Source organism: Silene latifolia, chromosome 11 (genome assembly GCF_048544455.1).
Source record: "Silene latifolia isolate original U9 population chromosome 11, ASM4854445v1, whole genome shotgun sequence".
NCBI lineage: Eukaryota > Viridiplantae > Streptophyta > Magnoliopsida > Caryophyllales > Caryophyllaceae > Silene > Silene latifolia.
Genome location: NC_133536.1, coordinates 161,415,686 through 161,430,223, shown reverse-complemented (window position 1 = coordinate 161,430,223; position 14,538 = coordinate 161,415,686). Strand labels below are relative to the sequence as shown.

Genomic DNA, 14,538 nt, shown 5'->3' with positions numbered 1-14,538 from the left:
CAAAACGCGGAATGCTGCCCAAATAGGACTAGAAATTTCGGCCAAAACAAGCTTTTATAGCCGGCATGCTGCCCATTTCAAATCTCATTTTTCAAATCGATCATTCGTTTTTCAAAATCAATCCAAAATGCCTCCCGAACCTCAACCAAGCATGAAATGCGTCAAGTCGTGTCCAGGTCTTGGCCGTGTTAGGCCGGGTGTGTTTCGTTCTAAGAGTCTAGAACACGAGCTTGTTGGGTTACCCAAGCTCACCTCTTGGGCTTTGAGTCATGTTGGTCGACCTTTTCGTCTAGGATAGTCCACAGAAACGTCCAAGCTAGGCCCTTTAAGACGTTTCACTCGAACCCATGGGCTATGTTAGCCCAATCACGGGTTTAGTCACACCAAGTCCAGTTTAGAATCGAGTTATGACAGTTCGAGTCATGTCGTTTTGTCGAGTCTAAAATGAACCAATGTCTAAATCAAACCGTGAGTCGAACCCTTGTTTAATCAATCTCAAGTCGAGTCTTTGTTTGAGTCAAGTTGGGGTCGAGTCCTTAAGTGTGTAGGGGCTCTTACTTTAAATATTGACTCAGTACGGGGTTTTCTTGTAGAAAGGCCGCCAAAAACCCGACGTCAAGCAATGGAAGATGCTGTTAACAAGCTTACTGAGGCCGTGAACCTCATGATGACCCGAATGGATGCAATCGAATCTAAACTGAGTGAAGATTCCCCTCCATCTACCCCACCTCGGACTGATCTGGAGAAACGGTTCAAGTTCATCGAAGACCGTTTGAAACTCTCCCAGGGGAAGAACATCCACTATGAGAATGCTAGGGCCTATGCCCCGGTTCAGGATAAGTTGCCCACGAACATAGTACTCAAAGTGTTCCCAAAGTTCAAGGGCACTGAAGATCCAGTCCACCATGTTAAGGCCTATAAAGGGTACTTAGCACCAGGGGCGGATTTGGGGGGGGGGGGGAAAGTGAGGGCACGTGCCCTCACGTGACAAAAAAAAAAAAAAAAAAAAAAAAAAAAAAAAAAACGTTAAACACAAACCACAAACAGAAACATCAACAATAGAAGAAACAAGTTGTTGACGATTAACCCAAACCACACCTCACAGTCTCACACCTGCCCTGCCGTCCTGCCGCCGGCCTGTATTTGCTCCGGCCGTCACCGGTCACAGTCTGCCTGGCGTCCGAGTTCTACCATCCACCAGTCGGCAGTCCGGTACAAGTATGTGTTCGTTCTCAGTTCTTACTTCTCAATTCGATTAATTTGTTGTTGATTGTTGATTAATTCGATTAATTTGTTCTTATTAGTTATTAGTTTCGATTAATTTGTTCCCCAAATTCAATTAATTTGTTCTTATTACTTATTAGGTTGATTAATTTGTTCCCAAAACCTAGATCCCAAATTTGCACGATTGATGATTGAACAATTAAAAATCTTGTCTTTTGACCTTTGTTAATGAATTTGCCTTATCTACTGAAATGAATAGCTTGAATCAACGAAAATGAGTAGTAGTGCAAGATTGATGATTGAACAATTAAAAATGAATTTGCCTTTGTTAGTGAATGTGCACAGTGCAGTAGTAGACTAGTGGTGCACGATCTAATTACAACAAGCCTTTGAATTTGTTATTTGTTTGTAGATTGAATCAACGAAAATGAATAGCATACAATACTTGTGGAGTCGGAAGTCACAAAAAACCACATCGTCCTCTTCTCCGTTGTCATTAGAACCTCAAAATCTCCCTAATCAAGAAGAGCAAATTAATGATGAGCAAATTAATGATGAGCAAATTAGTGAGGGGGAATCCGATAATCCATCAATTCAAGAGGGCAATCAAAGTGAGCATGAGGGTAATTCACCAACTCAAGAGGGTAATCAAAGTGAAGAGTACAATGTTCTTCCTCTTGATCCTCCACATGATCCGGGAAACCGTAAGCCAATATCATCTTACCGGGTTAATGATCGAGATGCCTTGAGAAGGATATATATCGGAAAAGGTCCTTGTAGACCTAGACCAAATGGTGAATTTCCTCAAACTTTCCAAGGTAATAAAATGCGTCGCTTCAAAGTTCTTTGGTATGATAAGTATGATTGGCTAGAATATAGTGAGGAAAATAATGCGGCATTTTGCTTTTGTTGTTACTTGTTCAAAGAGCCTTCAAGTATCCCGAAAGCAAATGTGTTTGAGATTGGAGGGTTTAAGAATTGGAAAAATGCGTTGGATAGATTTAAAAAACATGTTGGGAAAGGTACTAATAGTTCTCACAAATTAGCTAAACAAAAGTATGAGTCTTTCATTAATAAAAAAGTATCAATAATAGAGATAGTTGAAAAAGTAAGTGATGAAGCTAAGAGTCTCTATAAATGTCGTTTGTTACGCTCTCTTTCTTGTTTAAGATTTCTTTTGAGGCAAGGACTAGCATTTAGGGGACATAATGAAAAAGCAAAGTCAAGTAATAAGGGTAATTTTCTTGAACTTTTGGATTGGCTTGTTCAAAATAGTGAAAGTGTTGCTAAAGTTGTTCTTGCTAAGTCTCCGGAAAATCACCAAGTTACTTGTCCAACCATTCAAAAAGAATTAATTAAATGTTGTGCCCATGAGACTACTAAGCTTATCATTGAGGATCTAAATGGTGATTACTTTGGTCTATTAGCCGATGAGTCTAGTGACGTGTCTCATAAGCAAGAATTAGCTATTTGTTTGCGTTATGTTAATAAAGATGGTAAACTTTGTGAAAGATTTCTTGGGATTGTGCATGTGAAAAATACAACTAGTTTGACACTTTTTGAGAAAATAAAGAAACTACTTGATGGCCACTCATTAAGTATGTCAAACATCCGTGGTCAAGGCTATGATGGAGCTAGTAACATGAGAGGTGAGCTTAATGGTTTGCAAAGTTTGATAATGAAGGACAATCCATGTGCATATTATGTTCATTGTTTTGCGCACCAACTTCAATTGACATTAGTGGCGGTGGCTAAAGAAAACAAAGATTGTGCCAAATTTTTCCAAAATCTTGGAATTGTGCTTAATAATATTGGATATTCTTGTAAACGTTTGGAGATGGTTAGGGATATTCAAGCGGATAAGGTTTTGGAGGCCTTAGCATCGGGTGAAATTGAAAGTGGTAAGGGATTGAATCAAGAACTTGGTTTAAGTAGACCGGGGGAGACTCGGTGGGGGTCTCATTTTAAATCAATTGTGAGAGTCATGTCTTTATATGGCACACTTATTAGAGTTTTTGAGATAATTAGTAAAGGGGCTAAATCCGTTGATGATCGTGCTAAAGCCGAAATTGGGATAGATCACCTTGAATCTTTTGAGTTTGTTTTCATGTTACATTTGATGAAAGTGGTGTATGGATACACTAATTCTTTGTGTGAAGCATTACAAAGAAAAGATCAAGACATTGTTAATGCCATGACTATTCTTGATTTAACTAAGGAGCATTTGACAAAGTTTAGGAATGATGGATGGGATCAATTTCTTCAAACGGTTTCTAACTTTTGTGCAAAACATAATATTGAAGTCCCCAATATGGATGAATTTTATGCTCCTCCGGGAAGATCAAGACGTCGTCTTGTCAACGAGCTTAACCTACAACGATTTCGAATTGACATGTTTATAGGTGTTTTGGATAAACAAGTCCATGAACTAGATAGCCGATTTGATGTGAGAAGCATGGAGATGCTAATGTGTATGGCTTGTTTTAGCCCCGCCGATGTTTTTGCTTCTTTCGATAAAGACAAATTGGTTAGACTTGCAAAGTTCTATCCTAATGAGTTTAATGATACCGCGATAACACTACTTGAGTTTGAACTTGATATTTTTGAAAGTGATATGCTAAGGGATTCAAGATTTCATCTTATCAAGAGCCTTGGTGAGCTTTCAATTATGCTTGTTGAGACAAAGAAACATATTTCATATTCACGTGTTTATTTGTTATTGAAGCTTGTATTGATACTTCCGGTGGCAACGGCAAGTGTGGAAAGAGTTTTCTCCTCCATGAAGTATGTGAAGAATTATTTGCGAAATAGTATGAGCGATGAATTATTGGATAATTGTTTAGTGACTTATATTGAGAGAGATTTTTTTTCACAAGTGAGTGATGATGATGTTATTAGGCGTTTTCAAGATATGAATCCTCGTCGGATGGCTTTAGATTTTTCTTAGTTTTTTCCTTTGTAATTTACTATGTATTGACGATATTTGAATTTTAATGTATAAATGTTGTCCGCATCTCTGAAATTTTCGCCCAATCTCTGGGTGAACACCCGAAGGCGTGGTTCTATAATCTGGACTTCAAGAACTTCCCCACTTTCGAAGATATTACGGTGGAGTTCTGTAAGCACTATGCTGACAATGTTGAGATTCAAACCAACATAAGGACTTTGGAAGTGATGACACAGAAGGAAAAAGAAGGCTTTACTGAATTCCTTGCAAGATGGCGCGCTGAAAGCGTGAAGTTAGCCAAAAAGCCTGATGAAGTCGAAATGGTAGATAAGTTCGTAAAGAATCTACGACCTGTTTACCGCAATGCTCTGAAATACCAGAATTTCGGTTCTTTCAAAGAATTGATAAGAATTGGGATAAAGGTAGAAGATGACGTCCGAATGGCAGAAGTTGAGAAGCCAAAAGGGTACCAAGGGGCCTCATCGTCTAAGGGCAAGGCCCCAGCAACGGCCCATATTGATGAAGCCATCAATCTCTTAGAAGGGCAATCGAAAAAGTCGCAGCGCCAAACACCTAGGGCATTCACCGATATCGGATGCACTTATACATACGCTCTCCAAAGGCTCATAGCCCAAGGAAAGCTGAAGCCTATTGGTCCAACCCCGGATCCACCTGCTGAACAACAAGGCAAATGGTACAAACCAAATGCCTACTGTGCCTTTCATCAAGGGAAAGGCCATGATACTGAAAGGTGCTATCGACTGAAGCACAAAATCCAAGACATGATTGAGAATGGAACACTCCCGATCCCAACTGTTAAACCCAATAACATCACCAATCCATTTGGTGATCACGCCAATTTTGTTTCTGTCGAAGACAATGTCGATTATTCCCATCTTATCCGCCCATGTCACTTGAAAGGGGTGTTTATCGATAAGATATTTGTGGATTGCTTTGAATTCTTGCCAAACCCGAAGAATGAAATTCAAGTCGGGAGTCTTGCTCTAGAATGTACTCCTCTCGTTAACGAAGTTAATAAAAGACAATTCGATTCACCAACCTTCAACACTGGCGTAGATCCTCAGAGGACTACCTCAGTATGGAGGCAGACCATCAAAGGGATCAAGGACAAGAGCCGAGCATCTAAGTTGACAACTGAACAAGGGAAAGCTCATGACCAGATTTGAAATTATGAGTCGGGATCTGTTTTCTTTTCTTAGTCGAGTCGAGTCTAGGACTTTCTTTTTTTGAAGTTGAGTCGTTTGTTCCGCGATGACCTAGGGTGTGTCCTAGGAATCGTTCCTTCGAGTCTGTTAAGCTTTTTTTTCATTCCAATAAAAAGTTGCAGTTTCATTTCCAAATATGTCTTGTTTTCAATCCTCAATCATTCCGGAAATATGATAAAATGCACAACACACGCCAAGGCATCCCTGGGGTAGAAATATGTACCGTTTCAAAATGTAAGGTACACTAGGATCCCGTGTTTGTTTCCTTTACCTATTCCATGTCTGGTGGTAGAAAACCTCCATCTGAACCAATGTTTGTGACAAGCTTTTAGATGATTCTATGACAAACCCGGACTAGCTCCTTGTTTCCCCTATCGATGATGGAAGGCAAGCCTTTTCCCCAACAAAATCATCCTATCTCGAAGAGAGAAGATATCAACCCGTTCTAACAAGTAATTGTTAGTTCCTACCCAAATTAGTTGGCGAAGCCATGTTTTCAAGGTGTATCCATTTGTGACTAAGAGAATGAGTAGAAGACTTTTTTTTCAAAAAGAATGAAAAAAGGAGAAAAAGGAGAAAAATTGGAAAAATGAAAAAGAATGAAAAGATGAAAAAAAAAAAGTATGAAAGAAAAGAAAAATGAAAAAAGAAAAGTGATGAAAGAAAAAAAAGAAAAAAGAAAAAAAGATGTTGAAGTTATTGCAGAATGCTTTTGGTTGAATGTCGAAGTTACGGAAGCCAGAATTCAAGTAAAGTACCCATAGTTGAGGTTCAATGGGCGAAGCCCAAAAGCTTAAGTAGTAACCTCTTTACCCTCTAAGTCCTTCCTGAGACAGTTACAAGGGGATAGTCAGGAATTTTGAGAATCATTCCGCTTGTTCTGTTAGTACACCCAAGCCTTTAGGATCCAGACATGGAAATTTGAACCCACATCGATTCCCAACCCATTTGTACTCGGGTTTCATCAAACCTGAGACACCATTTCCAACCACGTTACAAGCCATAGCCCTTGGCCTTAGCACCACAAAATGAACCTTCAGAACGACGGTCCACTATTCGAACCTATTATTACCAAGCTCCACATCCCGAAGAACCAAAACTTTTTGTACCAACCCTAGACACGGGATTTAACGGTACTTTACAGGCTAGAATGGGATATGACATGATACCTTAGGTGAAACCTTCGAGTGTGTACACACAATCAAAATGCCAATTTAATGCACCTTGATCGAACTACGTCGGATTTGATTTCGCTCCACGCGAATACGTAGGCAATCCTTCAGAATAACGGATTCAATCCACTCATTAACCAAGTTGTCATCTTGTCGGTTTCTTACGAGTCTTAATCAAGTCCAAATGAAGCCACCTTTGTTTGAGTCGGTCTTAGCACTCGATGTAGGCTAGGATAAGGATATAGGTTCAGATGAATAGTATCAAGTCTCAGAATGAGCGTTATCTAACGGTTTAGGCAAAGATGCTGAGTCACATAGATGTGGGTTTGTGTTGGGAACAGAAAATATGAAAAACCCGCTGAAAAGAAAGAAGGCGTAGAAGAAAAATAATAAAAGCCCGCTGAAAAGAAAGAAGGCGGTGGCAAGAAATGATGAAAACCCGCTGAAAAGAAAGGAGGCGAGGAGAAGATGACAGAATGTTCCCAACAAGAGTGATGTGTGATGTCTAAGTGCTTTCATAAGATCAGTCTGTGTTTAGTGTCTGGCGAAGCCAACGTTGTTGTTCTGTGAGTTTAATCCTCCTTGTCAATGCCAAGTGATCTTGATTCCCATGTGCCCTTGGGAGCACGCCCATGCCATACGATATCTCCGTCCCAAGTTCGACGACCTTGTGATTCCCATTTGCCATCTTTTGGCGCCAGAATGGCCAATTTACATTTCTACCCCCAACAAGTCAATAATTGAATTAAAACTCGTGCACACTTACGGTTTTATTTTCCTTTTTTGTTTTACGGTAGCGGGCTACGCCCACGTGGTTTACCGGTCATACAAAGTGTCTGAGTCGTATTTCATGCTCACCCATCAAGGTTCGATTTCAAAAAAATAATTCCAAAAGTTCAAAATTCCGACATTTCAAAAACTTTTTTTACATATTGTGGATAGATGATCCAAGTAGTAGAATCTTTCCGGGTCGATGATCCAATCTTTCAAAATTCAAAAACCTCAAATTCAATTTTTTGGGTCGATGGCCCAACATACCAAAATTTTCAAATTCAAAAATTCGGGTCGATGACCCAATCATTCAAAATTTTCAAATTCAATTTTCGGGTCGATGACCCAGTATTTCAAATGATCCAATTTTAGGGTCGATGATCCAAATGTGCTTATGTGATGATTATTGCTAGTACGTTTTTGTGTTTCAAATGTAGCAGGATATGCTTCAACTGGGGGCTCTAAAGTCTTCGACTTTAGAGCCATTGCAAACTGGGGGCTCTGAAGCCGTTGGCTTCAGAGACCATTATCAAGATGAAAAGGATGACATCCACCAAGAATTCGATTCAATACAAGAGTATGAAATGGAAGAATTCCGTAGCTGAAAGCAAATGATGAAAGCGGCGGCAACCTCCTCGGAAAGTCCCGTCCCATTCGGACAAGCGCCAGCAGATGATAAATTTTGGGCAAATGTCAGCAGACGATGAATTTTGGACATACGCCAGCAGATGATAAACTTTGGGCATGTGTCAGCAGTTGCCGAACTACGACGCGGGTTTGATTCCGTCAGAAACGGATACGTAGGCGCCTAAGGATAAGGCTCAACCCACCATTTATGCAATTTATGGGTCGATGACCAACGATGATATTTCGACGCAACAGAAGCAAGAGTCAACCCCAACGAAGTTTCAGGTATGATCTCTTCTTATGGCTGGCGAGCTTATATACGCAAGTCTAATGGACTATAAACGACCCGAAGAATCCTCAGGTCGAAAGGGACCTGGGGTGTACTTTGACTTTCGCCTTGTCCAAGCCTCAGTCAAAGTGGGGGCTCTGTAGATACCCGTATCCGTCGATATTGGAATTTATAGAGAACCCGACAAACACCCGATGATGATAGGACACATGTATTCTTTAGTTGTCATTGTCATTATTTGGAGCTCGTTTTACGAGGTAGAATGGGCGTCGTCGATGAAGTGATTTATTAATTTAAATGACATTTAAATTAATGTTTTTTAGTGAGTTCATTTTATTAATTTAAATGATATTTAAATTAAAGCTTTTTTTAAAGTGATTTCAATTTAATTTATCTTATTTTGAATTTATTTTTCCAAGTTTATTTTATTGAAAATAAAATAAATATTCGATTTGAAAAATCATTTTATGAATATATTTGATTTGAAAAGTCATTTATTTTAATGGATTATTTGATTTGAAAAATCGATTTGAAAAACGAAGAAAACTCGTTTTGAACACTTGTTTTTGAGCTCGATTTTAGCTCGATTTTTGAGCCCGTTTCTTTTACGAATTGGCACGAATCTCGAGTATGCTAACCCACCTAAGCCAATGCCCATCCACCCTTGTTCGAACCCCCCATACCACAGCCCAAATCCTCGTCCCAAACCCCTCACAAGCAGCCCGCACCAATGCAGCCCCCCCTGTTTTTGCGAGCCAATTCCCGAGCCCAAACCCGCTCCAAACACTACCAAGACCCGTACCCATTAACCCTAACCCATACCCTAGTATCCTAACCATATTATCCTAGCTTAATCACCAAGAAAACCCCCCTCAAACCCTCACAAAAACCGATGGACAGCAGCCATACGGGATTGAGCCCGACTGCTTCCTCCTCCCTTTTACCCTATTTTAAACCCTTATAAATACCACCCCTTCACCATACATTCATTCCTCGAAGTTCTACATACATCCAACCATCACTCACAAGCTTTAAACCTCAGAAACAAACCCTAATTGCCTACCAAAAACCCTAAACAAAACCGACACACAAACTGAAACTGTTTGTGTGTCCTCTTCGAAAACCCATTCGTTCCTCCATCAAATCTCCATCAAAACTCGATTTTCTTGTTCCTAATTAACCACATAACATCCATCTACACATTAGATAAAGAATTACGAGCCAAATTGCCCTTGAGAGTACACGAAATCCCTCGAAAAACAGAGTGAAATAACACTCTGTTTTCGCGGTTTATTCTTGTCTGTCCAGTTCTGTTTGTGCTCGTTTTTCGTGCCCAATAACCCAAAACGATCAGGGGTTGCTTTAAGATCCTTGTTCTCCTCTCTTTCTAGTTTCCAAAACATCTTTTAGATCGAATTGTCGTCGTGAAACGAGGGAGATATCACTGTTTTAAAATCGCTGTCCAGAAATTTTCCAAAACGCGTGTTTGCTTTATTCTTCGTCGACGACGGCCTCTCGAGATAAAATCTACCATCGATTACGACCCAAGACGGTGTCAACGATACATGTAGGTTGAGGGTGCATCAAATCCCCTTCTCTTTCCTCTTTTTATTTCGTTTTCTTATGCCTTTTTTTTAGTTTGTTTTTTGGTTTGTTTTCGTTTTGTTTATCGATTGTTTTTTAAATTAACTATGAAACTAGTTAGTCCGAGTATGAGTTAAAGTACCACCATGAACACCCGCGTTGACTTGAGATGGGAAAAGAAACCGCTCCTTCTGTCGGTCGTACACCCCCGTCTCATTTACATATCCTCGTGTTCAAGGTAGGGCATAAATAAAACAATTGTCTAACTTCGTTCTTCGCTTTCGACCCCCTTTTGTTTCGGCCAAATCGACATACCCTAGGACCCGTTGTATGTTAGTTTAACCTCTGATTGTTAACCTATGACGTATTTAGATGACTTTAATTTAATTTAATAATCTAATTAGACACGATAGGTGGCTTCGACGTAAGTTATAAAATCAATCAACGATTCTGTAAACAATTGAACGCATCTTTCTCTTTCACCTAATTTCTCGCTAGTATAAGAGTGCGTGATTAGCACCTTCTTATTAACACTCGATGAGTTAACTTAATTTGCAAACTTGACCTAATTCAACCCCTTTGGGGCCGCGTGGAACACTCGATCTTAAGCGAAGCTTTCTGACCTTTTTTTATCATCGTTTTCTAATGTACCTCCTGTATCGCTTTGCAAATCCATCTAACTAATGAACCCGACCTAGGAACTAGGGTAGCCGTGTCTGTGGCCGTGGCTTTAGGCCGTGGGGTTGGTCATGTTTCTCTTTGTCTCGTTCGTTTTAAGTCTTTTGTTCTTTGTCGTTTGATAGCTTGTAATTTATCGTTTGTTTATCGAGTTGTAATCTTTCGAGTTAGTTTTTCTTTTATTGAGTCAAAACCTTTTCAAAAAACCTTAGTCTTGTTTGGTTAGACGGTTGTTCCCCAATGCTTGTAGGAGCGTAGTAAACCGCATGTTGTCTAAAGCAACATGGCCCGGTTTATGCTAATGCATGCTTTGGTGCATAGCCCTATGTCTAATTCGATGAGATTAAGTGAAAGCACGCATTACGAGGAGTGACCCAGGGCCGTGTGTCATGTAGGCCGTGAGTCACCCCCCTTGTGCACGGTTTTCTAGGCCAAGTGGCCGTGTTTTGTGTCGTTTATGATTCCGTATGTAGCAATTGTATTTAGATCGAGTTGTATCTTTAATTTGTTGTTGTGTCGGCATGAAATGCCTAGTTTTTAATAGGTAGATCCCAACGGCTCCCCCATTCCCCCTAAGCCTTGTTTGCTTTATTTTGAATGTTGCTAGATCAATCAACCCACATGCTAAATTACAACTTTGACAAAGTTAGTTTAGTTGCATCTAAAACGACATAGAAATTGTTGTCACATGATAGGGTTAAAACAACGTTTGCATATCATACATCGTAGTAGCTATGACCTTGTTTGAAATTCGACACTTGACTTAGTAGAGGCCGTTATTGACGGGCGGGGTTGGGTGTCCTTATGGGCTTCCCAACACGTACCCTCACCCCTTACTCAAGATCTATGGTTTGCGGATCCGTCTAAATACCATTGGATTACGAGAGTCATTCAAATCGAGTGATATAGGGTACAAGTCTTTATCTTTAATCACTCGTAGTCGATTGGCTTTATGCTTTTCGATGAAAGGTGTAAAGTTGACTTGAACGGTTCCAAGTTCCCAAAAAACTTGGTGGCGACTCTAATTTGTCTTAATTCGATTCGAAAGAACCTCGAGTCGATTATGCCTAGTGTGGATCCCGCGGACGCAGTTCCCGAGGGCCTTGTCCACACATTCCTAAGTTGGTACAATTCCTTTACTCTTTACTCTTTATTGTTTATTTCCTCATTCTCTTATCATGTTTATACTTGTTGTAATGATTGACAAAGGACCTCAAGTGCCACCACGGCACCACCCAACGGATATGAGGACCACCCTCCTCCACTAATTTCGAGGTCCAATAGGCCTCGGTGGACGCAAAGCTATCCGAATATAACTTCCTTCTCATAGTAAGATGACGGAAGGAGTAAGAAAAAGAATCAACCGGAGGCTCTACATACCTTAGCCTCTCCATGAGCCATACTTGAAGGATCCTCGGAGATCCAAATGAAGGAGCTTCTCCACAAGAGCCCTTCCTGTCTAAAGCTTGGATGATCTCGCCAAGCACCAACCACGTTGGATCCCACCCGTGCTCCATTTACTCAATCACATGCACAAGGGTGATGCTACCATACCATCTTGACCCCTCCTTCTTCAAGGCATCGACAAAGAGGTACGCATGCACTAGGCAAAAGGCAAGAGCCCTTCTCCTAGCCACCTCCGAGGCATTAACATCCAACCGGTTTGAGAATATGTCGATAAGAGCCAGCATATCCACACCATGGGGAGCAAGGAGGAAGTTCACTTGGCTCGTCGACAAGCCCAACATAGAACGAAACTTCTCTTTGTTACACAACCGAGTCAGGGGAAGCAGCGGAGTACAACCCGGCCACCCTCCAATGGCGCCCACTTCTTCGGCAATAGGGCAAATTTCACCTTTCGGGAAAACAAAAATATGATGTTACGAATCCCAAAACAGAGATCATGTTTCAAGGAACGAGGATTGTACCTTAACTTAATGAAGCACCAACAATTGACCAACTCCCATTACAATGAGTTGATACTTCTCGGGAGGCGTGAAATCCCGACACCAATGTCGCAACCTATTTTCGAATGTATCCGTGAATTATTTTGTGGAAGAAGAAGAAAGGTTTTCGTAGAGATATTTTTCGTGTTTCGGATGATGAAACAATGAAGGACAAACGTTCCTATTTATACAAAACAATCAGCACCTTTTTTCCGAAAAAAGGGAAAGCTCGCTTGCATCGCCTAGGGGCTCGCGCCTCGTTGGGCTGATTCTCAGGATCTGCACCTTGATTTGTCCCTATCAAGTTGTATTTCTTCCTAACACATAATTTTCTCGCCATATGGCTCGCGCCTCTTCAGGCCTGTCTGGAAGTTTTTGTGTTTTCTCACACTCACATTTCCTTGTTTTTGCGTTTTACGAAATCCGACACGATTTCCATGACGCAGCGTCAAACATACGGGTTTTTCTCTTCTTTTTTTAGGAGGGAAGGGCCAGTCTCCCCGATCCGCGACGGATAGTTTCAATGTAAGTTGAAAATTCTGAATAATTTTCGCATTTTCCACAAAAATCAAAAACTGATAACATGACGTCAATTTTTCTCCAAATTCAAACTCATGCAAATCCGAGTTTTGATCTCGCAAAAAATCAAAATTGACACACTCGCAAAATCTCTCTTAAAATTCATCCATGACGGTTTGAGTTTTAGTTTTCGAGTTGCAAATCAATTTTTGGCAAAATTCGATGCGATTTAATTCAAACACGAATTAATTTCTCGAAATTACAAAACAATTTCATTTGAAAAATCCAAACGTGACAACTTGTCTCGGAATTTTCAAAATTTCTATACAATTTCAATTTTAACTTCGAGTCATCGTGGTTATTTTTGTTTTTATTAAATGCTTTTGCGTGTTTACGTGTATGCGTATGTGCTGCCTGTTGCCTGTTTTCTACATTAACGATGTAGGAATAAATGCTGAAGCAAATGGGGAATCATCCATTGACCGTGCTCCTCCGAAACACAACACAAAAAAAAAGCCAAACACAAAAAAGCTACAAACCAAAAACACATATATACAAACCGCCTCACGCAAAATACATCGACACACGTTTGATACAAACGACTGACCATACAAACAGGATCCGGTACAAGTATTTATCATACAGACACTAGCCTAAAACACTGAACTGGGGGCTATCCGCCACCTACCGAACTAAGCACTCCCTTTCCTTCTAATCAGAAAAGAAAGGGAACAACATGGAAAAGAATGGAGCAACAGCGGAAGCAGAGGTGGTTACCATGACGGTAATCCCTCTTTCCTACTCCATGACAAAAAAAGAAGAAATGCCTGGCCGACTTCGGACGGCATGACAATCAGGACTTGTGACACAGTGCATCGCCCCGACATTAACCCCCAATCGTCGGAATTCTACGACAAGAAGAAGCCATGACATAGGGTGTCACCCCGATGTTGATCCCCAATCATCATAATTCAGCGATGATTGAAAACGGCAACGTAGAACGACGCACTGGTGTTAACCCCCAACCATCAGACGTCCAAATTTCTGCAGAGAACATCAGCCAAGGATTTAAACGTGATCAAAGGCTGGACAAAGACCACCAGGGAAAAACACAACTCGACAGGGACAAGACAACAGACGCCTCTCCTCCCCCTGGATCCTCCTCCTCCTCCTCCATGGCCTCAGCCATGGACCCATTGGGCCTAGAAGCCCCTGAACACTCTCCTGAAGTCAAAACAAAAACAACGTCAGCCGAAATTTCGGCATTACGATGGCAGAAAACAGACAAAATCGCCAAAAAAAAAACACACACAAAAACCACCTGCAAATACAAAGCAAAAACAAGGGCAAACCCGTCCAAACCCATCCAGCAAAACAATTTACAAAAAACACCAAAAAAAAAAACGAATTGCCCTTCTTTTCCAGCAAAAGACGAGTCAAAACAACGACAAATTACAAAAACTACCCAACACCTCGGACCCACACAAGGTCCATCAAAAACATGCAACAAAATTCCCGACACAACTGGGAATTTTACACATCTCAGAAAAGGCAA

At 40.7% G+C, this 14,538-nt stretch overlaps 1 protein-coding gene across 1 annotated transcript; it reads left to right on the top strand.

The window, feature by feature from the left end:
• Positions 1-1,651: 1,651 nt before the first annotated feature.
• LOC141614247 (uncharacterized) lies at positions 1,652-4,171 on the top strand. Its single transcript, XM_074433006.1, has one exon. It carries the CDS (start codon positions 1,652-1,654, stop codon positions 4,169-4,171), a length of 2,520 nt encoding a protein of 839 aa, XP_074289107.1.
• Positions 4,172-14,538: the final 10,367 nt, after the last annotated feature.